The sequence below is a fragment of the Talaromyces marneffei genome, chromosome 8 (genome assembly GCF_009556855.1).
Source record: "Talaromyces marneffei chromosome 8, complete sequence".
Taxonomy (NCBI): domain Eukaryota; kingdom Fungi; phylum Ascomycota; class Eurotiomycetes; order Eurotiales; family Trichocomaceae; genus Talaromyces; species Talaromyces marneffei.
Genome location: NC_072355.1, coordinates 1,585,315 through 1,613,207, shown reverse-complemented (window position 1 = coordinate 1,613,207; position 27,893 = coordinate 1,585,315). Strand labels below are relative to the sequence as shown.

The 27,893-nt window shown below is 46.6% G+C and overlaps 14 protein-coding genes across 14 annotated transcripts; 8 read left to right on the top strand and 6 right to left on the bottom strand.

Annotated features, from left to right (window-relative positions):
- Positions 1-89: 89 nt before the first annotated feature.
- EYB26_009941 (uncharacterized protein) lies at positions 90-386 on the bottom strand (the record flags this gene model as incomplete). Its single annotated transcript, XM_054269186.1, has 2 exons — positions 90-122; positions 183-386. The coding sequence occupies 2 exons, from the start codon at positions 384-386 to the stop codon at positions 90-92; spliced, it is 237 nt and encodes a 78-aa protein (XP_054125161.1).
- Positions 387-3,703: 3,317 nt separating this feature from the next.
- EYB26_009940 (uncharacterized protein) lies at positions 3,704-6,729 on the top strand (the record flags this gene model as incomplete). The annotated part of the gene is made up of 7 exons (XM_054269185.1): positions 3,704-3,790; positions 3,853-4,291; positions 4,342-4,703; positions 4,757-5,603; positions 5,656-5,839; positions 5,891-6,539; positions 6,592-6,729. 7 exons carry the CDS (start codon positions 3,704-3,706, stop codon positions 6,727-6,729), a joined length of 2,706 nt encoding a protein of 901 aa, XP_054125160.1.
- A 1,004-nt stretch (positions 6,730-7,733) lies between these two features.
- On the top strand, positions 7,734-8,434 carry EYB26_009939 (uncharacterized protein; the record flags this gene model as incomplete). The annotated part of the gene is made up of 3 exons (XM_054269184.1): positions 7,734-7,754; positions 7,817-7,904; positions 7,992-8,434. 3 exons carry the CDS (start codon positions 7,734-7,736, stop codon positions 8,432-8,434), a joined length of 552 nt encoding a protein of 183 aa, XP_054125159.1.
- A 1,805-nt stretch (positions 8,435-10,239) lies between these two features.
- On the top strand, positions 10,240-11,339 carry EYB26_009938 (uncharacterized protein; the record flags this gene model as incomplete). The annotated part of the gene is made up of 2 exons (XM_054269183.1): positions 10,240-10,516; positions 10,570-11,339. 2 exons carry the CDS (start codon positions 10,240-10,242, stop codon positions 11,337-11,339), a joined length of 1,047 nt encoding a protein of 348 aa, XP_054125158.1.
- A 204-nt stretch (positions 11,340-11,543) lies between these two features.
- EYB26_009937 (uncharacterized protein) lies at positions 11,544-11,941 on the bottom strand (the record flags this gene model as incomplete). Its single annotated transcript, XM_054269182.1, has 2 exons — positions 11,544-11,655; positions 11,724-11,941. 2 exons carry the CDS (start codon positions 11,939-11,941, stop codon positions 11,544-11,546), a joined length of 330 nt encoding a protein of 109 aa, XP_054125157.1.
- A 1,006-nt stretch (positions 11,942-12,947) lies between these two features.
- Positions 12,948-13,391, top strand: EYB26_009936 (uncharacterized protein; the record flags this gene model as incomplete). The annotated part of the gene is made up of 1 exon (XM_054269181.1): positions 12,948-13,391. The coding sequence occupies one exon, from the start codon at positions 12,948-12,950 to the stop codon at positions 13,389-13,391; it is 444 nt and encodes a 147-aa protein (XP_054125156.1).
- A 769-nt stretch (positions 13,392-14,160) lies between these two features.
- On the top strand, positions 14,161-14,937 carry EYB26_009935 (uncharacterized protein; the record flags this gene model as incomplete). The annotated part of the gene is made up of 1 exon (XM_054269180.1): positions 14,161-14,937. One exon carries the CDS (start codon positions 14,161-14,163, stop codon positions 14,935-14,937), a length of 777 nt encoding a protein of 258 aa, XP_054125155.1.
- Positions 14,938-15,023: 86 nt separating this feature from the next.
- Positions 15,024-15,938, bottom strand: EYB26_009934 (uncharacterized protein; the record flags this gene model as incomplete). Its single annotated transcript, XM_054269179.1, has 1 exon — positions 15,024-15,938. The coding sequence occupies one exon, from the start codon at positions 15,936-15,938 to the stop codon at positions 15,024-15,026; it is 915 nt and encodes a 304-aa protein (XP_054125154.1).
- A 436-nt stretch (positions 15,939-16,374) lies between these two features.
- On the top strand, positions 16,375-17,235 carry EYB26_009933 (uncharacterized protein; the record flags this gene model as incomplete). Its single annotated transcript, XM_054269178.1, has 1 exon — positions 16,375-17,235. The coding sequence occupies one exon, from the start codon at positions 16,375-16,377 to the stop codon at positions 17,233-17,235; it is 861 nt and encodes a 286-aa protein (XP_054125153.1).
- Positions 17,236-17,522: 287 nt separating this feature from the next.
- EYB26_009932 (uncharacterized protein) lies at positions 17,523-18,848 on the top strand (the record flags this gene model as incomplete). Its single annotated transcript, XM_054269177.1, has 3 exons — positions 17,523-17,591; positions 17,652-17,745; positions 17,821-18,848. 3 exons carry the CDS (start codon positions 17,523-17,525, stop codon positions 18,846-18,848), a joined length of 1,191 nt encoding a protein of 396 aa, XP_054125152.1.
- A 211-nt stretch (positions 18,849-19,059) lies between these two features.
- EYB26_009931 (uncharacterized protein) lies at positions 19,060-20,410 on the bottom strand (the record flags this gene model as incomplete). Its single annotated transcript, XM_054269176.1, has 2 exons — positions 19,060-20,339; positions 20,395-20,410. 2 exons carry the CDS (start codon positions 20,408-20,410, stop codon positions 19,060-19,062), a joined length of 1,296 nt encoding a protein of 431 aa, XP_054125151.1.
- Positions 20,411-22,785: 2,375 nt separating this feature from the next.
- EYB26_009930 (uncharacterized protein) lies at positions 22,786-23,585 on the bottom strand (the record flags this gene model as incomplete). Its single annotated transcript, XM_054269175.1, has 4 exons — positions 22,786-22,918; positions 22,973-23,241; positions 23,352-23,418; positions 23,473-23,585. The coding sequence occupies 4 exons, from the start codon at positions 23,583-23,585 to the stop codon at positions 22,786-22,788; spliced, it is 582 nt and encodes a 193-aa protein (XP_054125150.1).
- A 987-nt stretch (positions 23,586-24,572) lies between these two features.
- On the bottom strand, positions 24,573-26,617 carry EYB26_009929 (uncharacterized protein; the record flags this gene model as incomplete). Its single annotated transcript, XM_054269174.1, has 2 exons — positions 24,573-25,836; positions 25,890-26,617. 2 exons carry the CDS (start codon positions 26,615-26,617, stop codon positions 24,573-24,575), a joined length of 1,992 nt encoding a protein of 663 aa, XP_054125149.1.
- A 251-nt stretch (positions 26,618-26,868) lies between these two features.
- Positions 26,869-27,852, top strand: EYB26_009928 (uncharacterized protein; the record flags this gene model as incomplete). Its single annotated transcript, XM_054269173.1, has 6 exons — positions 26,869-26,917; positions 26,981-27,006; positions 27,069-27,094; positions 27,152-27,190; positions 27,239-27,267; positions 27,323-27,852. The coding sequence occupies 6 exons, from the start codon at positions 26,869-26,871 to the stop codon at positions 27,850-27,852; spliced, it is 699 nt and encodes a 232-aa protein (XP_054125148.1).
- Positions 27,853-27,893: the final 41 nt, after the last annotated feature.

Genomic DNA, 27,893 nt, shown 5'->3' with positions numbered 1-27,893 from the left:
TAATCGCCCTTCTAAAAAAAGAATGTTCGGAGCATCTCTCACAAACATCACTCTGCAACAGTTGAATCGAATTGAAATATCACCACACATCATGCCTTCGGAGAATTGGCATGTTTTAGACCCTAAATAAATCATAAATTAACGCAGAAGCCTTAACCGCTTTTCGAAATAACTATACATACCATCTGACAAAACAAATGCCCCATCTTTCCATAGTATAATCCAAAGAAGGCAATAATCAACATGGCAATAATTCCGCCAGATATCACGAGTCTTAAACGATAGGAATCTTTAAGAGAAGAAAACTCGATGGTGGAAGATTGTTGATGCACATCTTCCTCGTCGTCGAGGTCATTTTGGAGCTTTGAGTAGTGGTAGTTCGGCATGTTGGAAGTCTCGTTGATTTTCGTCGGATGCTGTGAGGTTTTAGCGGTTGTAGTTGAGTTAAGGATAAAAGAAATACTAACAGTAAAACGTCTGCAACATAATATAAATAGATTATTTGGTTAGATAAAAGCAATAAATGAAGCGGGGTTAATGGACCAGTTGACAAGGCTGATACATCCTGTATACGCATCTATCAGCTGAGAGGCGCACCTCTGTTCCTTTTCAGGCACTAAATGCTTGGTTCATTCATATTCATTATTTATTTCTTGCTAGGTTTCTACCGTCCTTTCTTGATACTCAGAGCGGTTCGTCCATCGCTTTGTAATCGAACAACACTCGACCGACGCAAGTTAATGTTTTGAAACTTAGCCCACCTCTGAATCTCATTATCTTGTATGTTATCCGCTTGTTATATGATTGGAAGGGTAGCTTCCAAGACAACCTGGGAAATTGCTTGGCAGTGTTTTCCCAGTAGCGTGGTGGTGGTATATAGCTGGAATAGAACTGTGATTATTGCGATAATCAAGCAATGACATGCGACCAGAACGAGCGGCGAATATAAATCCAGTCCATCGTATGGGAATAAACACTGTGGTCGAAATGCAGTTTGACGAGCTGTTCACACTATGCCATTTGGAGGACCGATAGATGCTTCTCAACTTCCAGCGCTACATGTGCCTATCAGCACCTCAGGTTCAAACATGCTAATTCGTGTGCAAGACCAGGCTCCCGACTGCTTAACCACATCGTACCTGGATGTCCATCCATCTCATTGGATAAATCGATCGAGGTCATAGGTATACATACATACATATATACATACATATATACTGGCATCGGAGTACATCGGTTGATTACTCATAAGTCTTCTCTTGTCATGGATGGCGCTGCATTTGACTTCTTACTGGTGAATGAAAAGTGAAACATATGACCAATAGTTGGCGAGAAGCAAGCTTAAGATCGGCCTCTACAGACATTGTACAACGACCAGTTTGGGTTCTGTACATAAACAATACACAAGAGTCTTCGGTGGCCCGGGCGATGGTCCATTCTATATTTAGACATTTAGACTAAGTGGGCCGTTATAATACTGGGTGTTAATACTCCGTACCGGCCGGACACTGTTATTGTATGTAGTATACCGTAGTATGAGATTATTCGTGTGTGGAAAGGATCGTTTGGTGGTATCGACTGGGTCGCTAGCCACGAGAAAGATGAATCGATCTCTCATGCCATACGAAGAATGGAGTACCGTACGGAGTATTCCCATGTCTGATCTACTCTGTAACTCATACAGAACCAAGTACGTACGTACGTACGTACTTAATACCTACAGACTGAATACGGAGCACAGGCTTCCAGCCACCGACCAGTCAACGATCGCAAAGAATGTGGCGACTCGCGATAAACCACTTGTGATTGGCTACCACCACGTAATTTTCATCTACAATGCATCTTGGTTCATCTTTTCTTGGCGACTGGAATGCGTCACACATTTTTCCCCTGTGCTTTCTTCGATACGTACAAGTGAAGCAAACCCAGGAAGGAAAAAAAAAAAAAGCATGCACCTACGAATCGTAGGTGATTCCGAGCTTCCCTTCCCTGTTTTATACGTAGGACCCTGAAATAATTCCTTCCAGTCTCCTTTTCCCCCCCGTTTCCCCGTAAGAGAGACTCCGAAATCTGGGAAAATAGGCCCGTTCCGGCAGATCGTATTCGTTCCATCTAATAAATATTGCCATTCAGTATGAAGCGCCAACCGAACCGTAGCAGGGCAAACAAAATTTAGTCAATATTTGATTAATTAACTACGTATGTGGTAGTGATTGGATTAAACTACTACAGAAATGTTACATGTAAGTTAGTCACGTCCTCTCATAGTGGATGACCTGAATGACGGTTGACCCCTGTCCAACTTTGTTTCAGGCGGGATTGCATGTGGAGTTTCGCATTTGTCCAGACGGCTGTGTACCTTGGTACGTATGTATTTTACAAACACACGTCTCGGGTCGTATTTCGGAAAGATGCTGTTTGACGTCCAGCCTCTGCAGATGAAGATATGATACGTATGTAATTGACCAGGAATAACAACCACATCAGGAAAAAATTACAAGAAATCCTTCAAATCACAAAACCAACAGGATCAGGGTGTATACTGGCAAATACGACCGTGTTTCAGTTTGTGACGGGAAGGCGATGATCATTTTGTGGCGGAGCTCCCGTACAAGTTGGCTGAGAAACCAAGCAGCCTCATCGAGAATGGGTCTGGTCGTCGTTCGTAAAAAAAAAAAAAAAAAAAAAAAAAATACTACTTTGATTGCAAAAATCGAGGGATGTGTCGTCGTAACTAGTAGAATTGATCTGTCTTATTTGTAAAGGAGGAGTCTCCTAACTACGTACATACTTGACGTATTTAATAATGATGCAGCTCTTATCGTGGCGTGGAATCTAAAAATATGTGTCTTCTGGTCGATTCACATGCTGGAGTCACTGAGGTATGCATGTCTCTTCCATCAACTGACGCGCCTCATACAATCATTCCCAGCCGCATGCTACATCCTCCTATTCAAGCTTAAATCATGCCCATGAATGAGCGTAAAGTCCGAATGCAAGGAAGTACAAAAAAAGAAATCGAGAAAAAAGGATCGCGACTGAGCCACAGTCAGCAATTGACTAGTTGGTCCGCCAGCCAATCAGAAGGCGCCCTGAAAGTGAAAGTAATTACTATGTATAGTACTACTGTAATAATACATACACTACAATACCGTAAAGTGACAACTGGCAGACTCACTTCCACACAAATGGGCTTGAATAACTTACCCAGACCCCGTATTCTTGTAACAACATTACGCGTATGCATCGTTGTCCCCGTCGTCCTTCCCCTGTGTCAGTTCTCTCCCTTGCTCCACACCTTGGGTTCCTCTTCAACTTTCTTCCCAAACACTTGTTCCCTTTTTCATCAATCAAACTATCATCAACTTCTTGATCACCACTTGCGCCCGTTATTTTGTTCTCTCCTTCAAACGGAGAAAACGGTATAACTGGCTTAAAGCGGTTGTTTAGGTTATCTTTTCTCCGCTCAGCCAACTTCTCTCAGCCCTGGCGGCTACGCTCGCTCGCTCGTTTTCGCTGCGCCAACGTGAAGCTTCTTTCAGCTTAACTCACATCTAAAGAAAGAAACACGATTTTTCTTCCGCTCGCCTTGCTGTCATACATATTAGACCTTTACGCCTCCGTCTTTGCAAATTACCTCATAGCATTTTTCGTGCTTCTTTGATCTGTACCGTATTTTCGAGATTCTGCTCGACAAGACAACATGGCCTACCAAGGCGGCCATCCTCACTCGCCATCCTCGAATTATGCTGATGAGGGTCATCGAATGAATGAGTTGGGACACACCAACGTACGTATAACCGATCGATAACCTTGATTGATGTCTCGCTAACAGTGAGCTTTATACGATAGCAATACGGTGAAGACGATGCCTCCCGAAGCTTGTTGAACCAGGGCCCCTTCAACGGACCCTTCGAAGACCCTGTCCACAGCCGAGCCGCTTCCCCAATGCGCCCAGTTTCAAGATACAGTCTGACTGAATCCTATGCCGCCGACTCAGCAGCTCCCCCCTACCATGACACTGGCGCCGAAAACCCTGCGACTGCTTTTGGTGTCCCTGGCCGTGTGGCTTCACCATATGCACGCAGTGAGACTTCTTCTACTGAGGCCTGGCGTCAGAGACAAGCTCCTGGCACCGGTCTGCGCCGATATGCCACTAGGAAGGTCAAGCTTGTGCAAGGTTCCGTCCTGAGTGTCGACTACCCTGTTCCTAGTGCTATTCAAAATGCCGTCCAGGCCAAGTACCGAAATGATCTCGAGGGTGGCAGCGAGGAGTTCACTCACATGCGATGTAAGCTTGAATCGATCAAGGACTTCAGTTGTACTAATCGAGTTTCTTAGACACCGCCGCTACTTGTGATCCTAACGAATTCACCTTGCACAACGGTTACAACTTACGACCGGCCATGTACAACCGTCATACCGAACTGTTGATTGCCATTACCTATTACAACGAAGACAAACAGCTAACTTCCCGAACCCTGCACGGTGTCATGCAAAATATTCGCGACATCGTCAACTTGAAGAAGTCTGAATTCTGGAACAAGGGTGGCCCCGCTTGGCAGAAGATCGTTGTCTGTCTTGTATTTGACGGTATCGATCCTTGCGACAAGGACACTCTTGACGTTCTTGCTACCATTGGTATCTACCAAGATGGTGTCATGAAACGTGATGTCGACGGAAAGGAAACCGTGGCTCACATTGTAAGCCATTCCGTCCTCGCATTGTTTGGATGTTTACTGATCGTATCGAATAGTTCGAATATACCACCCAGCTTTCCGTTACACCCAGCCAGCAGCTCATTCGTCCTACCGATGATGGCCCTAGCACTTTACCGCCTGTGCAGATGATTTTCTGCTTGAAACAAAAGAACAGCAAGAAGATTAACTCTCACAGATGGCTCTTCAATGCCTTTGGACGCATCTTGAACCCCGAAATTTGCGTCCTGCTCGACGCCGGTACCAAGCCCGGCCCCAAGTCCATTTTGTCTTTGTGGGAGGCTTTCTACAACGACAAGGATCTCGGTGGTGCTTGCGGTGAAATTCACGCCATGTTGGGTAAAGGTTGGAGGAATTTGGTCAACCCTCTCGTCGCAGCGCAGAATTTCGAGTACAAAATCTCCAATATTCTCGATAAGCCCCTGGAATCCTCCTTTGGATATGTCAGTGTCTTGCCCGGTGCTTTCTCGGCATACCGATTCCGTGCTATCATGGGCCGACCTCTGGAGCAGTATTTCCACGGTGACCACACCCTTTCTAAGCAATTGGGTAAGAAGGGTATCGAGGGCATGAACATTTTCAAAAAGAACATGTTTTTGGCCGAAGATCGTATCTTGTGTTTCGAACTGGTGGCCAAGGCCGGTTCTAAATGGCACTTGTCATATGTCAAGGCTTCCAAGGCCGAAACTGATGTGCCTGAAGGTGCTGCTGAATTTATTTCTCAGCGTCGTCGTTGGTTGAACGGTTCTTTTGCTGCCGGTGTTTACAGTCTTATGCATTTCAGCCGTATCTACAAGAGTGGTCACAACATTCTTCGTATGTTCGTTCTTCACTTCCAAATGCTTTACAACACTTTCAACACTATCTTGACGTGGTTTGCTCTTGGTAAGTTATTATCCTCAATGGTCTTTGCTTGCAATTATCTAACGAAAAGCAGCATCTTACTGGCTTACTACATCGGTTATATTGGATCTTGTCGGAACGCCTAGTAATTCCAATGGTAACCAAGCCTTTCCCTTCGGTAACTCTGCTACTCCCATCATCAATACACTAGTCAAGTATGGCTATCTCGGTGTGCTGCTGCTTCAATTCATTTTGGCTCTTGGAAATCGTCCCAAGGGGTAAGTTCCGTCTACTATTGGTTTTCCTTTCCAATGACTGACATTTGACAGTTCGAAACACACATATATTATGTCGTTCATCTTTTTCGGCATTGTGCAGCTCTACATTGTGGTAGACTCTTTGTACTTGGTTGTCCATGCCTTCACTGGCTCCGCACCCATGGATTTTGACACTAGCCACGGAGTTGGTGGCTTCTTGAAATCGTTCTTCGCATCGTCCGGTGCGGGTATTATTATTATTGCGTTGGCTGCCACTTTCGGTCTCTACTTCGTCGCTTCCTTCCTGTACATGGACCCATGGCACATGTTCACCTCGTTCCCCGCCTATCTCTTGATCATGTCGTCCTTTATCAATATCCTCAACGTTTACGCCTTCAGTAACTGGCACGATGTCTCCTGGGGTACCAAGGGTGCAGATAAGGCCGATGCTCTGCCATCGGTTCAAACGCAAAAAGAAGCGGACGGAAAAGGAGCAGTTATTGAAGAAGTTGACAAGCCTCAGGCTGATATTGACAGTCAATTTGAGGCCACCGTCAAGCGTGCCTTGACACCATTTGTGCCTCCTGTTGAGAAGGAGGAGCGCAGCTTGGAGGATTCTTACAAGAGTTTCCGTACCAAGCTTGTCAGTTTCTGGATCTTCACCAACGCTCTTTTGGCAGTCTGTATCACCAGTGATGGTGTTGATGAATTCGGATTCACAGTAAGTTTATTCAACTCGCAGTAAGGTTTCAACTGCTAACTCTCTTCCTCAGAACAAAGCCACTACTCGTACCACACACTTTTTCCAGGCCCTCCTTTGGGCCACCGCCGCTGTTGCACTGGTCCGATTCATCGGATGTTGCTGGTTCCTGGGCCGAACTGGTATCATGTGCATGTGTGCCCGACGATAAACATTTACGAAACTATACAGGGGCTGCTGCATGCAGCTGGCTGTGGACCAGTGGCTCCATCTGGCGCTGTTTGTCCTTCCCAAAAGAACGCATTTTAATATCCCTCGGATTCCCCCCAATGATCTTCGATTTGTTTTCCCTTCTGAACATGTAGTGTACTGTAGATCCACGTCCCTTTGCCTGTTTCCGGCTCATTTTATTGCCTTTTTTTCTCTCTCTTTTTATTTTCATGTCCTGTCTGCTTGCTAAATATATTTGAACTGTTTCTTGTTTCTTTATCCATGGTCGTGACGATATCGATACGCTTTGTGTTCCTTGGCGAGCAAAGTACGTAGGATAAATTAGTATAGTTCGAGAATCAATTGTACTGAATATGAAGCCATCCATTCCTAAGTCCTTTGTATCGTGACGTAGCCCTGACAGGCTTCGAGATATACTGAGTAAAAATCTTTGAACCACCCTGAAGCTCAATCAAGGAAAACTATAAACATCAAAGCAGCGAAAACTCTTTGAAAAATAACAAGAACATTCATCGTACAGCATACTCCTTAACTCTAATAGTAGAGAGAGCACGAAGGCAAAGGATGAGAAAAGCAAAATCGTTATCGGCGTTTCCGCCCCACGCTCCGATAACGCCTTACCCGGCCCAAACCTCAAAGAGCTTTAGTCGCGCCAACATCGTCTTTGATCCAGCCTGACAATCCATCTCTCTGCTTTGTTTCCGACACGACAGTTGCTTTTCCACAGTCTGCCGTTTCTTGATTAAAAAGGCAGTACCCTAACTAACTTCGCCGTTATTTGACGCTCCCTGCTTACGTGTTTCACACTACCACGATCGACTTTCTTGCTCTGTCACGTTCGCTGCATTCGAGGACCCCGCATAGCATACAGGCGTTGAGATAAGACCGGATATCAGACGGACCATATTAGATACTTTTGCGGATAGAACGAAGAACATATATACGTTTCGAACGGTGGTGGAAGACCTCCTATAATCGCCCAAGATGTTAAAAATTTGGTCTATGGTATGACACTTCGGTTTTCATTTCTGCGATTCAAGCAAAAAGAAACAAACTGACTTGAGCAGAAACAAAAACAGCAACAAGCCGAAAATGCCGATGGAGGTGCTGCAAAGAAGAAGAAAGTCACCGCCGCTCAGTTGCGTGTCCAGCGAGGTAACCCTCCCCTCCCAATTCTCTTTTCCACGCTCGTTCTCCGAATCAGAAAGACTGACGCTTGGGTGCCATGAAAAAAAAAAAAAGATTTACAAGAACTCTCCCTCGGCTCAACCATGAAAATGACCTTCCCAAATCCCGACGACATCCTAAACTTCACCCTAACCATCGAACCCGACGAAGGCATGTACAAAGGCGGCAGCTTCAACTTTACGTTTAGTATCAATCAAAATTTCCCGCATGATCCGCCAAAAGTGAAATGTACACAGAAGATATACCACCCAAACATCGACCTGGAGGGAAATGTGTGTCTGAATATTTTGAGGGAAGATTGGAAACCAGTGTTGAATCTGAATGCGGTGATTGTGGGCATGCAGTTTTTGTTTTTGGAGCCGAATGCTTCGGATCCTCTTAATAAAGAGGCTGCGGAGGATTTGAGGCTCAATAGGGAAGGGTTTAAAAAGAATGTTAAGAATTCGATGGCGGGTGGGAGTGTGAAGGGGGTTTCGTTTGACCGTGTTTTGCGATGATTCTGATCTATACTTCGCTTTAGGAGGGGCATATTTGTTTTCTTTTCCTTTGCTTCATGGCGCTGCGGCATTTGTTTAGTTGATCATTTGTTGCTGCACCTGAACTTGGCTCGGTTTGAGCAAGATCGTTGCTGGTCTGACATCTATAGTCTAGGAGACCTGTCTCGTGCTTTTTTTTTTAGCTTCTGATGCATGCAGGTATCTAGATAGTATACTTATGATTATGGATTCATGATAACGAATATGTTCTACACTGCTATGCGAGTCCTTTTTCTTTCAAAGGTTCTTACAATTATGCATGAGATACGTCAATCGCCAGGATGCTGTGTAGCATGCAACCTCGACTGCAAGGCATACTTGTCCATGAGCTTGATGTCTTGTCTATGGACTACAGCCAAGCACCTTGACGACTTGCTACATGCTCACAGTGTATATCGCATAACGGACCAAATATTTTTTTTTTTCCAAACAAAAGTATCTCTAAGCCTAAAGGTAGAGAACAGCCTTAATGCACAAAGGAAATAATCAATTCTTGAGGTGGACGAAGGACACAGAAACCATCAGAGACGAGACACTGTGCCAATCTTGTATCTTTCTTGTTTTCTTCTTGTTATGTACAACATTCGCATCGATAGACTCTTGAATTAAAAAAAAAACAACATCTATTCTTTATCTTCTCTCCGGTAATCCCACACAGTGCCCCGGCAGTTTAGCGTACATGATCATTTCTTGTATCTTGTCGAATGGGTGAGATTTATGTTTAAGCACGGCCGGCGGCACGCTCAGCCTCGAGGCGAGCGTAGTAGTTGTCACGGGCGCGGACGCGGGGGAGGTGGTATCCTGTATAAAACTCATTAGTGCCCTGTTCAGTAGTGATGAGAAGGGGCGATCTTGATACATACCGTACCACCAGAGGTAGCCGAATGTAGTTCCAAGACCTATACACGGTACACAACGGGGTTAGTTTTGTTCTATAAAGCGTTCAGCACACATAGATCCCCCGGGTCGCAATTGTCGTCGTCGTGTTCCCGAATCTTATCTAATAACAGGTTCCCCCTCCTCTCTTCTTCAAAGGTCAATCGACTCACCGAAAGCGGTGCTGAGGTCAAGGACAAGGCCCCGGCGGAGAATCTATAGATCAATTAGCATATACCGAACATGTAATCAATCGTACAACCAGCTCATCGAAAGAAAGACAGCCGGCTGGTTTCCCGATTCCGGAACGGGTCGTAGCAGACTTACGCCGGTGATAGGAGCGATAGTAGCAGCCATTGCGAAGTTAAAATCCAGTAGATGGATTCACAGAGTCGAGAATTGGTAGGTAGGTGTAAGATGTCCCGTGAATGGGAGGATTGTGACGGTTTGCGAGGAGCTTGGAGTGTATGGGAAGTGGTGAAGCTTGGAAGTGGAAGACGACGTTGGCTGATGTTGCGCCAAGACTTTGTTCGGATTGGGTTAGCCGAGATGGTCCGGCGGATGCCTCAGGCAGCGATATAACAATCGAATCGATCATACAATCACTATTGTGCTCATTATTGAGATGCGTTCAAGAAGTAAAATGGGTATGACTGGTGCTTATCAGAGTAGCAAACAATACTAATCTCCGAATAACTGAATAAGCTTCATTTATTAAACCGCCACTCCAAGCTAGGTATGTCCAGAATTTATGACGAAAGTCACGTGCACCGATGACCAGATCCGTCGGCACGCCAAGTTACCTAATGGTAGAGGTATCTTCACTGACCGTACAACCCTCAGCAATTTCTCACTCAACCATCATCTACCCATCAACACTAGAGGCGACGATGGCCCTGGATAACAGTAAACCGGCCTCACTTAAGCGCCCTTCAGCGTCGCTATCACCCGCTGACGAACCATCTACAAAACGACAGAAACAACACTACCATCACAACCACAAGCTCCATCATCCCGTCAAGACACAACTCCAAGAGCCTGCGCTACTCGATGATGGCGCCGTTACGCATCTCCTTGAATGCTCGATTGGGCTGATCCTGACAAAGACTGGATATGATATGGCGGAGCCTGCGGCGCTGGATGCTTTTCGACAGGCGACTGAAGAGTGTTCGTATAGACCTGGAGACTATTTACTCACTGTCTTAACATTTTGGGGCTAGATATCCTTCACTTGTCATCATTTGCGCGTCAATCAATGACGGCAGCGAGACGAATACAGCCTATCCCTCAAGATTTTGAATTCGCGCTTCAACAAGGGCATGTCGGCACCGAAGAATTAACACCATATATCCAATCCTCAAAATCCGAAAAGACCATCCCCACGCTTCTACCTAGTCCTCCTCCGGAAAAAGATGAAGACGTCTTTGGCGCCTTCAGTGGTATACCCATCCTCAGCAAAGAGTTGAGCGGCGAAGACGAACGAAAACAAATCAGTTACATCCCCGCACATTTCCCGCATTTCCCTAGCAAACATACATATCGATTTACACCTGTATTCACAGAACGAGAGACTGATCCAAGGCGAATACGGGAGCTGGGCATGGAGGATAGTCGAAATGGAGAAGAGGCGTTGCGCAAGTTGGCGCGTGCTGCGTTTAAGGATGCGCATGCTACTGGGACGGGAAAGAGTGAGAAACGGTTATGGGGACGGAAGGCGGAGAGTGCGGAGACAATGTTTGAGAAGACGATCAGGGGTTTGAGTAAGAAGAAACCGATTACGACGGCGGCGGACGGTCAACAACCTATCGATATACAAGGTGCGGCACAGAAGGATGCCAAGTTTTCGTTGTCGACTCTTGACCTCGCGCCTATTGTCAACTGTGAGAGGAGTTTTTGGAGGAAGAATGCATCGGGGACACAGAAAGCTGAGAAATTGCCTGATGCAAAGGAATCTGCTATTGCGAAGGTTGAGCGGTGGGTGTCGACTTGATTTGCATCTCTTAGGAAGCGATGAAGCATCTGGCGGGCGTTGATTCATTTAGTTCTTATTTACTGCAAGATACCCATTATTCTGTTCAGAATTCTCAAAATATAGCATTTATTCATCTATAATGGACGCCTCCCATGCATTGTATATTGTACAATTTTCGATAGAGTGAGCCTGCTCAGCAGTATCGATTCCAGACAGAAGAGATCATGCCTTGTCTCCCTTCTGTATCTCCGCCGTATTCGAGCTCGTATCCACTTTATTATTCGTATTCATCTTCTCCCAACTCGTCGTCTCAACGGTAAGACCATCGGCACACCTACCACAAGAATCAAATCAGCATCTCTCTTCCTTCGATGTATATAAAAAAAAGGGAACGAGACAAACCTCCGAAATAACCGTACAATAGGTTTACACTTCACAACGCCAGGCGCCAGAATCCCCTCTTCGGGTGGATTGCATGAGTATTGCACCAATTCCATCAGCTCGCATTTGTGTAGGTCGATTGGTTCGCCTTTGCGGCGTTTTTCTTTGAAGCCGCGGTGGACGATTTGGACGCGGGATGGGAGGTCTTCCGCTGCGAAGATGGGGACGAGGGGGGCCATTTTTCGGACTCGTTCTCGAGGAGTTATTTTCGTGGTTTTTTTGGTGCGCTTTTTACGGAATCGCAGGTTGCATCGTGGAGCTGTGAGTATGATATGTAAAGCTGTTTTAGTCGGACGTTGTCGAGGTCATCGCATGTAACTAGCCGTATCCGACTGAGCAATTACATCAGGTTACCTACGGTACCGTACGTTATCAATCAAAATTACAGACTTTTGTTCACGTGACTGCTGGGCTTTTATTGGTCAGTCGCTCCATTGTTCTCTTCTACGTATATTAAACTTACACAAGCATTCGGAGAAGATTGGCCTCATCCGCCGTGATCACCGGTGTGAGCAAAACGGCTCTTTATTGAGACAACGACCCCTATCGGTCAAACAAGACACGACCGTGAGCGATTGCTCCAAAACCGTACGCAACTCGAAACTACGGCTACCAATGAATTTAGTTTTTGGGTTATGCGTTGGAGATTAATCCAATTCCTTCCTCCACCAGGCACTCGATGGAGCATTCCTGAATTCATATACAGTAGAGGTAGCATCGGGTTCTAGATCCAGAGCCATCCTATCCGAAGAGTTTTGCAGCCCACAGCGGTCCTTCCGGGTTGAACCTCGTATGTACAAGCCTTCAGGGCTACGAGCAGTCCAATAATTAATGAATATCCACAGTCCCGTGACTTCGTGTGCATTTCGCGAAAGAGGAGGCGCGTCGGATCTAGCCTGACGCGGAAATATTACGCGAGTAGGCAAATTTGGCTCTGAAATTAACTTTAGAGCATATGATGGATGATTTGCGTTGGGTAGGCAACACGTGCAGTGAAGAGGGAGAAAAAAAGGCATATATTAATGGCCGGTCCCTTTCATATTTCCCGTAGAAATCCGATATTCAAGTTGATAGTATCCCCCGAACCTAGGTCTTGGAAGTACACACCTATTCTTTTCGTCCAAGAGTAAGTTGTGTGGCTTCGTGAGACAGTGATGTCATACTGATTGAAATAAAAGATAAATCATGTCTCAGCCAAAAGTCTTCTCTTCCCCTGCAAGGATTCTCTCTTGGGATGAGGATCGATCACCGGCCACTCAATCCACCTTCCCTCGCTTAACACCGGCCTCGGTGAAAATGGCCCTCGACGGGCTCAATGCCTCTGTCACCAGCAGCTATCAGATGCTATATCTCCCTGCCGGGCCCGGCTGTGAAAAGGATGGATCGGCCGTGTTTGTCTTCACTGATCTCATTGAGTCTGAAGATTTCGAGGGCAGGAAGGGGAGCTTCATGACTCAGGGCACAGGAAAGTTTGACGCAACAAAGCACCGAGTAGAGGGCACGTTTGAAATTGTCCCCCGAAGTGGGAAGGGAGATCTTGGAGAGTTGTTCAAGGAAGGTGGGAATGGCAGTTTTCTGTCAGATGAAAAGAACCCAAGTCAAGTGAATTACAGATTTGTTCTCACCTAAATGCAGAGCTAGGAAAGCAGCCTGTCGATATCAATGTTATATGGATTAGATACTTGACTTGAATTGAATCAAAGATTCACCGGCTGGATAAATATATGGAGATTATGGAAGATGTAAAACAGAAAGAAACGAATTTCCTTTACTACCAGTTGCGGTGGCTATTGCACGTCTGAACAGAGCTAGGACCGCGACGCAGGCTCAGGGTAGAAGGACAAGACAATCGGGGACGCTTAGGGTTATTTCACTATCAAGCTTGCCAACCTCAGCCCGGTTCTACCTATTACGGATACACAAAATTACCCAATTTGACTGACCGGTATCGACTCCAAAACTTTGCAGGGTGTGCATGGCTTTTAAATGACAATCTGAGAAGTCTACAGTGGCGAGCTCATCAACATGGTAAAGCTGATTCCTATTCATAACTAAGCTGGTTTTTGGAACCAACTAATGGGGGAACGTGGGCGATTTATGCCTACACGGAGGCTTCCATACAGACTTCGTACAGCCGTATCCCACAACCAACCAATCCCGGCGTATAAACCATGGAGAATATTCTTTGGTTAGTTGAGGGAGATATTTTGCGTGCCAGTACCGCTAACCCGATTTGTGTGGCAGGCTTCAGCTACATGTTCAGCTTTTGAGTCACTTACGTAGTACTATGTAGATCTCCTGGATCTCCGCTACCTTGAAAATAAATACCCCAACGTCTCATTTCACATTCATCCACCCTCCAGATATCCTCTTTTGAACTCCCTCAGCACTCGATATAATGTCGACCACCACCAAACCAACTATCCTCCTCGTGCATGGCGCATGGCACGGGTCATGGTGCTGGAAGTTTCAAATTCCCATGCTCGAGGCTCTTGGCTACAGCGTGGAAACTGTGGACCTACCATGCACCAGTAAAGTCCCCGGTACGACCCAATCTGACGACGCTGCGCAAGTGCGGTCCAGTGTGGAATCGCTACTTAGCAAGGGCAAGAGTGTCATTGTCCTGGCACACTCTTACGGAGGATCCATCGCCAGCGCTGGAATGAGGGGACTATCGGGGGAACACAATGGCATGCTGCTAGGTTTGATCGCTTTATGTGCGGTTATGCATCCTGGTGGATACGACCAAGGCGAGTTCATTCGCAACGCCGGCAGTTTGCCTTTTGTTGTGTCGTGGGACTCCCCGGTTGAAGGTCTGTGTGTCGTCAAAGATCCGGCTAGTTTATTCTATACACCAGATGTGCCTGCGGATCGGATTAAATGGGCACTGCCACAGGTCCGTCCTCACAGTATGGCCGCTTCCATGGACATTGTGCCACCCCAAGTCTGGCAAGACGACCATTATACTGGTCAACTGGGATATATCAGGTGCACGGCTGATGTGTCCATTCCGATTGAGCGTCAAGACAGTATCATTGAAGCCGCAGGTGGCCAGGAAAGATGGGTAATCCGAACTCTTGAAGGATCCGGTCACAGCCCCTTTTTGTCATGTCCGGATCAAGTAGCTACAGCGATCGATGAGATCGTGAAGGAATTTGAAGCCAAGTTAAAATAATCCCGGTGCATATATTTATTTCAAATATGTCAGAAACAAAAAAAGGCCATCGTCGTAATTGAAAGAGCATCAAGTATGTCATATTACTACTTCTTCCCTGCTAAATATTCCTTCACACATTCATCCAAGTCTTCCTGCGGCAAGTCCAACTTCTCATTCCACAATCCCTTTGTCATGGAAAACCGAGCCAATCCTCCTTTCCCATAGATAGCTCCAGCAATCATAGCCAGAATACCCATTGGCTGCCCAGCCTTCACATTCTCGGCTCCATCTGCCCAGAGCTGCTCTACGGTGCTTTCCGAGACAGTAAATTTCTTTCCAGCTGCCTTTTCAAGAGCTGCTAGGACACGATTCTGTGTGACCGTAAAACTGTTCACATAGACATATTGATTCTTGCTAAGATCCGGCTTCTTCAAGCACTTGGCGATGGCCCTGCCGACTTGAAATAGATTTGTCGCTTCAAAGGAAATGTCGCCTCCGTCGAAAATCGTGACGGTACTCGCGGGGACGTTTAATCCTCCAAAGCCAGGGATATCCAACCCCCAGTCGAACATTGATCCTGAGACTACTGCTGTCCATGAGATCTTATCTTGCTGTGTCTTGAGATAGTCGAGAGTCTGGATCTTATCCGCAAGAAACGGAATATACTCTTGTGCAGAAGGGTCCGAGGTATCAATGCCGTATTCTGAAGGGAAGAAGACCTTAACACCGGCCGCAATGGCGGCATCAATAAGCTGTTTTTGTATGGTCAATGCCTCTCCGGGAGTTATGCTGCCTATTGTGCTAATGACTGCATCTTGATCATCAAAAGCTTCACGCAGTGATGCTTCGGAGTATTCAGATTTGATGTGCCGCACACCTTCTGGTAGGGTTGCTTTTGAGGTCTCGCGAGTGACTCCGGTGACTTGAAAACCCTCCCCGAGCAGGGCCTTGACTGTGGACTTGCCCACACTGCCACTTGCGCCGACAACAACTACCTTTTGAATAGACGAATTAGACATGGCTGATTTGATAGAATAGAGAGTTCGTTCTTCAGAGAGACAGTTAGTTGTATGGTCATCGGGTGTGATGATAAATTATATCAGGCAATCAGATGGGCTTTCTTGATAACTTATACTTCCAAGAGGCAAATAAGGTCGCCCCCATGTACGGAGTAGTTTATGATTAGTGAACATTCTCCTCTTTGAACCTTATTTATGCAAATCATGCAGTGTGCTATAATTTAAGGTAATTTAAGGTAATTCACTACAGCCTCAGTGGGTCGAGACTCGATCTTGATTACTGAGCATATCGATCCAACGACCTGATCAGTAATCGTAATATATCCCTCGCTGGACGAGTCTATATAATACTACAAATCGCGCCATAGAATCTTCCAGCGTCACCACTTATACAAGAATAGTCTTGACTACTGGTACCCAGGTACAATCAACGACAATGGCCGGCTCTCTCCAGGTAGATGTATATGTTGCACCCCCAATACCCGCAGCCACCGGTTTCACAGAACCATCCAAATCACAGTGGTCGCCAATATCATGCACTCTAATCCACAACTCCAAATCAGCCGTACTTGTTGACACACCCATAACAATAAAACAGACTGAAGCACTCGCAGACTGGATCAAAGCAACTCTAGCCCCAGACACGAAATTAGAATACATCTACACCACGCACGCGCATGGAGATCATTACTTCGGTAATCCGGTTATTCTTGAGCATTTTCCCGGCGCAAAATGCGTTGCGACGGCTTCTGTGGCTGCGGGGATAGAGAAGACACTTGCTGCGTCGATACCGATATGGCAGGGCTGGTTCCCAGATGGTCAAATCCTGTCCGAGAGACAGACTGTTCCGGAATCTCTGCCAGAGACGGGCGAATTCTTCATTGATGGCCATAGCCTTTTTGGTGTTGACGTGTCGCATTCCGATACCGACGCATCATCATTCCTGCATGTGCCGGATTTGGATCTTGTCGTAGCGGGCGATGTCGTCTATGGCGATTGTTACCAATTCTTGGCCGAGGCCAATACTCCAGAGAAGAGGAAAAGTTGGCTCAATGCACTGGACCAAATCGCCGCCTTGAAGCCGAGTATTGTTGTACCTGGACATAAGCGAGCCTCTCAGCTGGATGGGCCATACTTGATTGAGAGCACGAGGGAATACATCCGAACATTTGAACGAGAATTAGAACAATTAGGGGATGCGGATCAGCTCGAGGAAGCTATGAAGAAGCTGTATCCGCAGAGATGGAATGGTTTTATTTTAGATACAAGTTGCAAGAGCTCCGTTGCTGCTCTTTGATCAATTTCTTTTTTTTTTTTTTTTTTTTTTTTTAAAAAAAAACATTTGTGTTTCTTCTAAGAGCAGTTTACCACCGATCCGTAAGGTTATATACTACGGTAGGGTTAGAGAGGTCAATCTCCACAACCCTAATCTAATCAGCTAGATTCATCAATCTTAGCAACCTGGTCAACCTCACCTCATTCCCATCTCCAACCCCTCATATTTCACAAAACATGACCTAAGATTAAGTTAGGTATTTATCTGCTATTTTCACGATTTTACAGTCTTCGGAATGACGATGAACCATGACTACCGCCGCTGCGACGCTCGGACAACGTCTGTTAGATGAAATCAAAGAAGAGAGTCTTGATGAGGTTTTTCTCTGCCCTCCCATGAAGTGATATATATCTGCAACAGTACTAACGCTAGCATAGTTACTGCACGATCTAAGAAATCATTTTCCATCCCACAAGGATGATGCATTTTTCGGGATCAAGGATCTCGATGAATTGTTGAATGTCTTCCTGGGTCAGCAGCCCTCCTCTGGGATTGAGGCGACCACTCAAAATCAATACGCTCATCCTCAACCAATGTCTTCTTCAGGCCCGAAAAGGAGAAAACCAGTCATCGAAATATCAAGCCCCAGCTCCGGAGGCGGGAAATCTCAACTCGTCTATTATCTAATCGCCATGAGCGTTTTACCGGCCTCATTCAACGGCCATAAACTCGATGGTCGAGGAGGTGCCGTCGTCCTTGTCGATACGGATGGGAGACTTGACGTCCAGAGACTCTACGATATTATTGAGAGTGTCATTCAGCACGCCCTAGACGGCGCCGAAACTTCCGGCGATGCTACAAACGAGTTGGCAACACTGATCCGCGACACTCTCCAAAACATCCACATCTTCCGCCCACAAACCTCTACCTCACTACTCTCAACCCTAAAATCTCTGGACACCTACCTCCTTGATCATCCCAAAACCAGCTCTTCTAGGCATTTACACGGCATATTCCTCGACAGCGCAAGCGCATTCTACTGGTCCGATCGCCTGCGCGACGAAATCGCTCGAACAACCGAAATCGGTCGTCCAGCCGCTGAAATCCAACAAAGGCGCGAGCAACGAACATCTTTTTATATGAGTGTTTTGTATCATGACATTGCAGCTGAGCTGAGACGGTTGCAGGGAGTGTTTGAGTGTGGGGTTGTGTATACGACTTGGGGGATTACGCCTCGCTCTTCTTCTTCTTCTTCCTCCTCCTCCTCGGCTTTAGGGGGAGGAGGGTGGCATGGGAATGGTATATGGCAAGGGCCGCCGACGTTCAAACCCCATCTTCCGGCGCCGTGGAACTCCACGTTCCCTGACCTGAGACTCGTTGTTCAAAGAGATCATGTGCGTACGTATCCCGCTACGTCGACGATAAGTGAATGGGAGCGTGATGCGCCGATTCGACAATCTGTGGTGCAGAAGGGGAAGTTTTCGGCTTGGGTGGATACAAGTAACATGAGTGCTTGGGCTAGTGGTGAGGCTGTATTGAGTGCGTTGAGGAAAATGCCGGATAATGGTGGGTTTCCTTTCTGGGTCAGAGAGAATGGCGTGTTTATGGATGATTTGATGGATGACGTTAGTTGAACCAAAATATTACTTGTATTACTCGACATTGATGAGAAGATATGATTGTGTGAAAGAATGGTATTTGAAGATGATATGATAAACTCTAAGCGTAGAGATACTCCATAAGCCAACTCGTGCAAACCAATGAGCCGCCTGCATGGCGAAAGAAATAAATGTAATATATACTACGTACAAGAAGGGGGTTGAAAGAAAATGTCTGATATGTCGGTTATTTGATTTCATGTTGGTCATCAAATGGACTCGGTGACCGTTGTATGGTGGCACCAGGAGCAATGGCGTTTTCCAACATTATGCTGGTTCTTTGTCGGTGTGGGTCATGATTGCTGTCCATGCTGGTGCGAGAGGTCGACACTGTTTCGGTCGCAGTCGAAGGCGCGATGCTGGCGGCGGTGCTGACGGTTACTTTAGGGGTTCCTGCTATATTCGAGTCTGCGAACGGGCCTTCATTAGGCGACGAGAAAGCAATCTGAATATTGTCCCCAGCACTGGATTGACCCTTTTCATTGATTTCGGCATCACTGTCATCGTCGGACGAGTCGTCAAACGTGGATTCCGAGTTATTTAGCTGTTTAGGCTGAGACTGCGATGCAACCTCTTCTTCTGAAACTGTAGGCACCTTGGGCTTCGATCCTGAAGCCTTGACATTCACCGGGCGAGCAACAACAGAGCGTGCAACAATGGAACTGAGTTGAGGTTTCATCTTGCCGGCTTTCTGTAGCTGAGCCTCTGTGATGGCTGGAACTGCGGGTGCTTCGACGGTGCGCAACGAAACTGAATCGCTAGGTGTGCTATTGCCTGTCTTGACACTGACCACGGCGGCTTTGGCAGCACGAACCTGTTGAGCGGGGATGGGGCTGACAATGGCATCATGCCGATAAATCGTCGTGGCAACACTGCTTCGTGCTAGACTAGTAGCGATACTGCGACGATCACTAGTAGCAGTGTATCGCGAGTCGCGGAGATCGCGCGGTGTGAAGAGATATTGGTCACTGCTGTAGGTAGAAGCGTGTGCGCTTGGAATGGCGGGAACAGGGGGAACCAGCGTTCCTGGGGTTTCTGGAGACGAGCGATTGGTGACACCAGGGATATAAGCGATCTGGATAACATTCGAAGCACGTGTGAGGACCGTCGATGCGATTGACTGCATAGATCTGCTGCGTTCATGACGGATGGAAGGTTCGACGGACTGCTGAGCCGCCTGTGCTTGGCGCCTCTTTCGAATCACGAACCACCAGAAGAGGAATACGCCGATGGCGATGCAAGCAAGACCACCAATGACTCCTCCCGCAATGGCTCCAGTATGTGTGCCGCCACCGGAACTAGGTGCGGGAGTGGATGTTGCTACTGGCAAGCAGGTTGTGGTCGGGCATTCTGTACAGGTTCGACTCGATTCGACACATGATTCGCCGGCGGCACAATTGCAGACTGGTTCTGTGGTACATGTGACACAGCTACGGAATGTGAGGTGGGAGGAGAAATCTCGGAGGACTATGTAAGAGTTAGTAAAGAGTAATAATAATAATAAAAGGGAATATAGGTGTACCGTTTGTGGAGGTCATTGTGCAAGGTATCAATAAACGAAATCAGAAGAAACGCAAAAACAAAAAGTCGTAAATCGAGTGGATGTTTCGTCGCTGGTCTACAGCGGTAATAACGAGTGTGGTATATGTATAAGAATGAGCTAGAGACGTCAAGCCTCTATAGCCTATGGTGTTGTACGTCAAAGTGTTCGAGGCGAAGTTTAGAGATTTCACCACGGGTTATCGTCATTCGATTGTCCGTAAATCGAAACTTAGCCGGCAAAGCCCATTTCTGACTGGTTTCGATGGAAAACAAGTCGAAAGCTGGTGTGGGTTGAATTGGCTGGTGGTTGCCAAAACTCAAGAGGCGGAGGTGCGACGCAGGGGATAATGAAGCTCTGAAACAGGAAAATCGGTCGGTCGGTGGTGTATGAAAAAGTCGTCGCAGACTGATCGGGATGATAATCCTGTTGTTTTGGTGATGAGAGATGGAAGAATGTACAAGGGAAAACGAGTGACTGGGGGAGATGGTTGATGCTGGTGGTGGTAGTTGTTGTATGTAGCGTTGCGTTGTTTGGGAGGAGAAGAGCAAGTTGGTCGTTTGGGTAGTAGCCAACGCGGCCAGGCTGGGTCTTTCGTTTTGGACCACGGGAGGACAGTGGGGAAAGAGCGAGGGAGGGCTTGGCCCGGTACGGCTAATTTTAGCCGCTAAGACTAATCACTCATCGGCAAAAGTCAGTACTGTCATTAGCCACAGCGGGCAAGGTCAATACAAACAACCACAGCAGTTCAGGCCATGGAGCCACGTATATGGGTGGTCAACGTAAGTAAAACCTAATTTCCACCGGGTCCAGACCAGTATCACCACGCCACACCACGGGGTATCGGTAATTTACGTCTCAAGCAATTCGACCACATTACTGTAGTACGTACTATCATGGTACTACTCTGTTAGTATGACGACTTGGAGGCTTGGAGCAGCTGATGGTACGAAGCCACGTTGTACTATGTACGTAGTACTACATAGTTATACTCCGTAGCTAGTTACACTTACGTATCACTGCAAGACGAGCATAAGCGGCAACTCAGATCCATACACATGGTCCGAGGCATCTACTCGTACAAAGTCCGTACTAACGTCAGCAACCTGATGATATTGTACGTAGTAGTTGAGCATATTCCGTAGTGTCAGTTGCAATGAGAGTGCCCAGATCAAATTGATACCTATATTCTTCTATACAGGGTATGTTAAGATGAAACGTCGCTTGACCAGATTCATGCAGATGCCGTTTGTCTTGCGCTGATATGACAGGGATCAGCGTGCTAAGATGACTTACATATGTAGTACGCACCGTACTATGTACTGCATACGAAGTGCGTATTCTATATCCATATGCAATACGGCTCCCAGCAGAAATTCCTGTCAAACAGATCCTACATAGTAATCCTCAGTCCTAACCTTTGACAAATTGAATATCCCTTCAGCCTGGCCGCTTATTATGTCTTCTCACTGGCACAACCACCTAAAAAAAAAGCTCAAGATCCAAAGAATTCATTATTTGTTTTCCAGAAAGAAATGAAAGACTCAATTGAAGCGGAGACCAGCGGAAACGTGAGATTACGCTGACTCTGCCACACAGCCAATCACCGCCCTGTTCCTGCTACAATCGTGCCCGTGGCGCGGACGCTTGCCCAAATTAGGGACCAGTGGGCTGGGCCTAATTTACCCCTGGGCTAGCCATCCTTGTAAGTTGTGACCCCGTATTTTATATGTATTAAATACTATCAAGATACGCATGGGGATACGTACTTAGTCATGTACATGCCCTGTGCCACCGAAGTCGCGGGCTTGGCAGCACGGGCATATCGAAAGTAGGTCTAGACTGTTTGAAGAAATGCTTTGACGGACGATCATTACCTGGAGAGATCTTCAGAGATTTGATAGAAACCTTTCAGGTTAACGTTCAAGCAGAGTTCTGATTTAGCTTCGACGCCAGACAGTAGCTCCCAAGGCGCCTCTGTGGATATTGACATGTCGAAGCTTTTCACGCAATTATGGAGCGTCTTCTCCAGCAATCCTAACGTCTGTTTGTTATCACAGAAAACATGAAGAGTAGGTTTCTCGAGCCGTATCTCCAACCCAAGAAGCAATCGAAGCACATATTCGCCTTGTTTCACCTCCTGGGTGATAGCTAACAATTCAACTTGAATAGTTGACGTTGGGAACATATCAGGCTCGTTGGCCGTAAAGTAACTAACTAACTACATATGGTACAGATTATTAAACATATCTGCTATGTTTCAAGAGGTCCAAAGTACGCTACATTCCCTAATGAGACTATTACGTATCGCTGGTTGTGAAATACCTGTTCAAAGAGTCCTACCTTACCTTCTGCATTTCTGCAAGTTCCTCTTCAGAAGTATACTTCTTCATCGTAGGTGTGAGTCCCAGCAAAGATCGCCTGCACCTTCCACGGCACCCACCAGCGCAGCGGGCCCAACCACCTCGCAGTAGGAAACCATACAAGGGCCGTGGCGGAAACATGCCTTGAGAAGGGTCAATATACCACAGTCTCTAATATTTTAGAGGAGGGAGCTCACTGTAATAGCATTATCTGGAACGGGTTTAGCGTAACTTTCTTCTCATGCACGTCACTGACGTACATGAGCAGCAGATTTTTGAAAAAGACTCTGTCCATCATCTCATCTACATCGCCTGGATGCGCCCAGACTAGGATGATGGTATCTTCAGGGCTGTCCGGGACGGGCTGAAAGGAATGAGGAACCCATCGTTTGATCTCATGCCCCCCATCTCCTCGAGTCCAGGCCCGCTTGGTCGCAGACCAGCCCTTTACAGTCGAGACTTGGCCCTGAAGAACCTCAAAAGTCTCGGATTGATTGAAATGTAGGTGGAGCGGTCGTGTTTGGATGTGTATGAGTTTGATATCACGTGGTAATAACATGAAAGCACTGAATGTACCTGGGGATGACCAGCCCCCTTTTCACATAGGGGGTGGTCGTGCTTGTATGTTGCTCGCATCAAAACTCTATGTTGAGGTCAGTGGGGAGTATCAAAATGAGGTTCCTGCTTTGGGACTGACGAAGCATCCCTGGAGGGATGTGGCTGCAAGAATTCCAAAATGAAACTTCCTTCGAAGAGACTGAATGGGCCACCGATCACTGGCTCGTCGAGGGGGGTCTTCTGTGCAGCCATAATTTCCGATTGTCGCAACAAATCACTCCATAGAGGCTGGGAAGTACTCCAGCAGGATGTCGGTACTCACCTGCGACGGCACCAGTCCTGTCTCCAAGAGAAATTGGGGGAAAGAAGCTAGGAATGAGAAAACAGGGCGATTCACTGTTATATATATTTAACCTCATAGCAATGAATGGAAATTACCTAGGTAGGCTTCATATACAAGTTAACCCGCAATGAATATTTGAAGCTCCTTGTACGTACATCTGTCTGCCAATTACTATGTATTCATCTGCATTACCTTAAACTTTAAAGTCAAACATTCCTTACTACGTACTATGTAGTATTCTCCCATATTGCGAGGCCATTGGAGAGCGTAAGACCTTAAAAGTAATTTACGTAAATTAAGCAGCAATGGTAACTAACTAACTAACTAACTAGTTGGTTGTACACTAGTTAAGACTGCTGCGGCTGAGTTAGAAGTCGAGCAATGAGGGTTTTCTAGCCAATTACCACATGGTTACGGGCAAGCTGAACATGTTGGTTTATCAATCCCTGTTGTGGTTTAAGTTAGCTCAATTTGGAATCTTTAGATGGTTCTCGAAGGCAAGATTCATAAAGTGCGTTTCTCTGAATTCTATAGGATAGGAGATAGTTGAATACATGTACGTATAAAACCCATCTCATGAACATAATTCGGGTCAGTGAGATTGTTACATAGTAGATCACCTAACGACGTGTTTTGGCAGACATCGTCATGGGGAGAGATCCTGAGGAAGACATAACCAAATAGGCTCAAAGCCAAACTTGAGGCAGGTGCCTTCCTGAATTCTATACCATACAAATATACATAATTATACAACTAGCTTGACATCTAAATGCGGTGACCACCACGAGAGTATTTGAGCTGAAAGTCCTAAAAGGACATCCGTTTCACCGCCCGCTGGATGGGATGGAATCCAAATGGCCGGCAGAAAGTTAGGCAGTAAGCGCCAGCTATACAGATCATTTAGACAAAAACGCCTGAAAGGCGCTGTGATCAATCACCACATTTCCAACTGCATTCAGCCTCTTCCGTCCTTCTTTTTGCTTCTCGAGAAGTTTGCGCTTCCTCCCGATATCGGCGGCATGGAGCTTCGCAAGAACATCCTTACGATAGGGCTTAATTGTCTCTCGAGCGACGATTTTACGTCCCACGGCGGCCTGGATAATGATCTCGAACATCTGACGATCAACATGTTCCTTGAATTTTGTGACCCATTGTTTCCCGAGACGCTCGGCTTGGCTGTAATGCACAATGCGTGCTACCGCGTCAACTGATTTCTTGTTGACAAGCAGTTGAAGTTTGACGATGTTGCTGACTTTCCATCCGGCTTCTTCGTAGTCTAGAGTGGCATAGCCCTTAGTAGATCCCTTGAGCTTGCCGAAAAAGTCCTCAACTAGTTGGCCTAGTGGTAATTCATACTTGAGAATGACCTGAGTGGGTGTAAAATATTCGAGTGTGTGTTGGATGCCACGGTTGGCCTCGCACAGCTCAATGACTTTGCCGAGATATTCGTCCGGGAATGTCAATGTAGCCATCACATATGGCTCGCGGAGTTCCGCCACTTTGGCACGGATATCATCTTCGTCGGGGAAATGTGCTGGATTCGTGATTGTCACTTCTTTGCCGTCTTTGTAGATGACTTTGACGGGCACCGTGGGTGGAGTAATAAGAATGCTAGCGCCATGTTCATGTCGTAGTCGATCCTCAAAAACAGAGCAATGCAGCGTTCCCAAGAACCCTAATCGGAATCCAGCCCCAAGAGCTTCCGATGACTCCTTTTGAACGGTAATACTTCGATCATTCAATACCAACTGATTGACACTATCTTCCAAATGCTCGAAATGGTCCGCATCGCTGGGATATGCTGCCACAAACACCATCGATTTAGGCTCCTCGAATCCGGGCAAAGGCTCAACTTTCTTCTCGAAGCCAACTTTGGTGAATGTATCTCCGATCTTGGCTTCTTTGCTTCGTTTCATGCCGGGGTTGAAGTAGATGTATCCGACTTGACCTGCTCGTAGGGTCGTTTGAGGTGTTTGATCGGGATACATTATTCCCACTTCGCCGACGAAGTATTTCAGTCCAGTTGCGAAGGAAACGACTTGGTCTCCCGCGCGGATCTCGCCATCGAAAACTCGTACTAGTAGGATAACGCCTTTGTAGGTTGAATACCATGAATCGACGAGCAGCATTCGTAGAGGTTTTGTATGGTCGCCGACGGGTCTATCAAAACATCATTAATTGCATATTCCAAAGGAGAAAAAAGGAGGACTTACGCTGGGATCCTCTCAATCACCGTTGGCAATAACTGGGCAACATTCAATCCTGTCTTAGCAGAAACCTTGATTGCATTGTCCGTATCAAGCTCAAACGACGACCTCATCTGTTCAAGAGCACGTTCCGGGTCCGCGGATGGCAAATCCACTTTATTTAGCACGGGGACAAGCTCTAGCCCTTGCGCAAAAGCAAGATAGAAATTCGCAACGGTCTGCGCTTGGACACCCTGACTGGCATCAACCAGTAGTAAAGCTCCTCCGCAACTGGCATAACTTCGAGATACTTCGGCGCGGAAATCGACGTGGCCGGGTGTATCGATCAGATGTAGAAGATAGTCTTCGCCGTTATGATTATAAAGCATTGTACATGTTTGAGCTTTAACAGTGATGCCACGTTCCCTTTCGACGTCTAATTTGTCGAGGACTTGTTTGTTGGAGCCCGGTTGAATCACGCCTGTGAGTTCAAGGAGGCGGTCTGACAGTGTACTTTTTCCATGGTCGACGTGAGCGACGATGCAGAAATTGCGGAAGCGTTCTATGGGTATATCTGCGATTCTTTTCTCGAGATCCGAGACATTTCTGGAGGCTTGCGCTTGTCGTAGGATGGTGCTCGTGAATGGACGCCGGAATTCGCTCTTGGGAAAGATCTCATGGAGTGGTCGGGAGGACACCGGGCGCCGTGCGGTCGATGTGCTCAGCCATCGGAGCACTTGCAGGCATCCTCGCATTGGGATAAGTGCATTGATTGCACGATTGATATAATTGAATGAACGTTTCGTTTAATCCATAGAGTCTGTGGTGTAACCGATGTTGGAGTAAGGTGGAAAAAAATAGCTGCTGCGGGCGCTAGTGCGGATTAAGGCCGAGAGCCAAATTGCTGGGGTGACTTGGAAGAAAGTAAACAATCGACAACTCTTCCAAACATCCTCTTTACAACATCTACTATTCAACTGTACGCCATTCTCAAAAGCTGTAAAAAATGTCGGCAGATAAGGAGAAATCCAAGGTTCATAAATTGTTCTTGAAAGGTGAGTTACCAGTGAACTGGTCTGAAAATATGCGAATGCGGGGACTGATTTGCAAAACAATAGGATCATCGAAACTGGTTGCTGAATTTGTGAGCTCGCCCAGAGTTCCTTCCATGCTGATTCTAGTTAACTAACGCTGAGTTACTGACAGTTTGAATATTCCATCAACTCAATTCTGTACGGCGACTACCCTACAGACCAAAACCGTGCGTGAACTGACGTTGTATACTGTAGCTATCAACGAGGTGTCTACCCAGCAGAAGACTTCTCTCCGTAAGTCCCCTCCTCATAACTTCGGTAACATCATACTAACTTATACAGTGTCAAGAAATATGGCCTCAACATGCTCGGTTAGTCCTACTAAACCTATCACGATCCTTTCGCCGCCCTAACCAATCGATACAGTCTCCTCCGACGACCAAGTCAGAGCATACATCAAGAAGATCATGTCACAATTAAACAAATGGATGATAGGCGGCAAAATCTCAAAACTCGTCGTGGTTATCACAAGCAAAGAGACCGGCGAACACGTGGAGCGATGGCAATTCGACGTCCAGATCTTCAAACAAGCGGCCGCAGCTGGACGCAAGAAGTCAAGTACTGCCGACAAAGAGAACTCTGCCACCGCCGCAGTAGATAGAGAAAACGCAGCAGCAGCAGAAGAACCGACGCCAGAAAAGACTGAAACTCAGATCCAACAAGAAATTCAAGCTATATTCCGTCAAATCACGGCTTCGGTGACATTCCTACCTGTCCTCGATGGGAATTGTACTTTCAACGTTCTTGTCTATGCAGATGCCGACTCGGATGTGCCCGTGGAATGGGGTGACAGTGACGCAAAGGAAATTACGAATGGGGAGAAGGTGCAGTTGAGGAGTTTTAGTACGAATAACCATCGGGTGGATACCTTGGTGAGTTATCGGCTTGCTGATTAGGCCTTGTTACTTGTGTTCGGAATTTCGGTTTTAGGTTTATT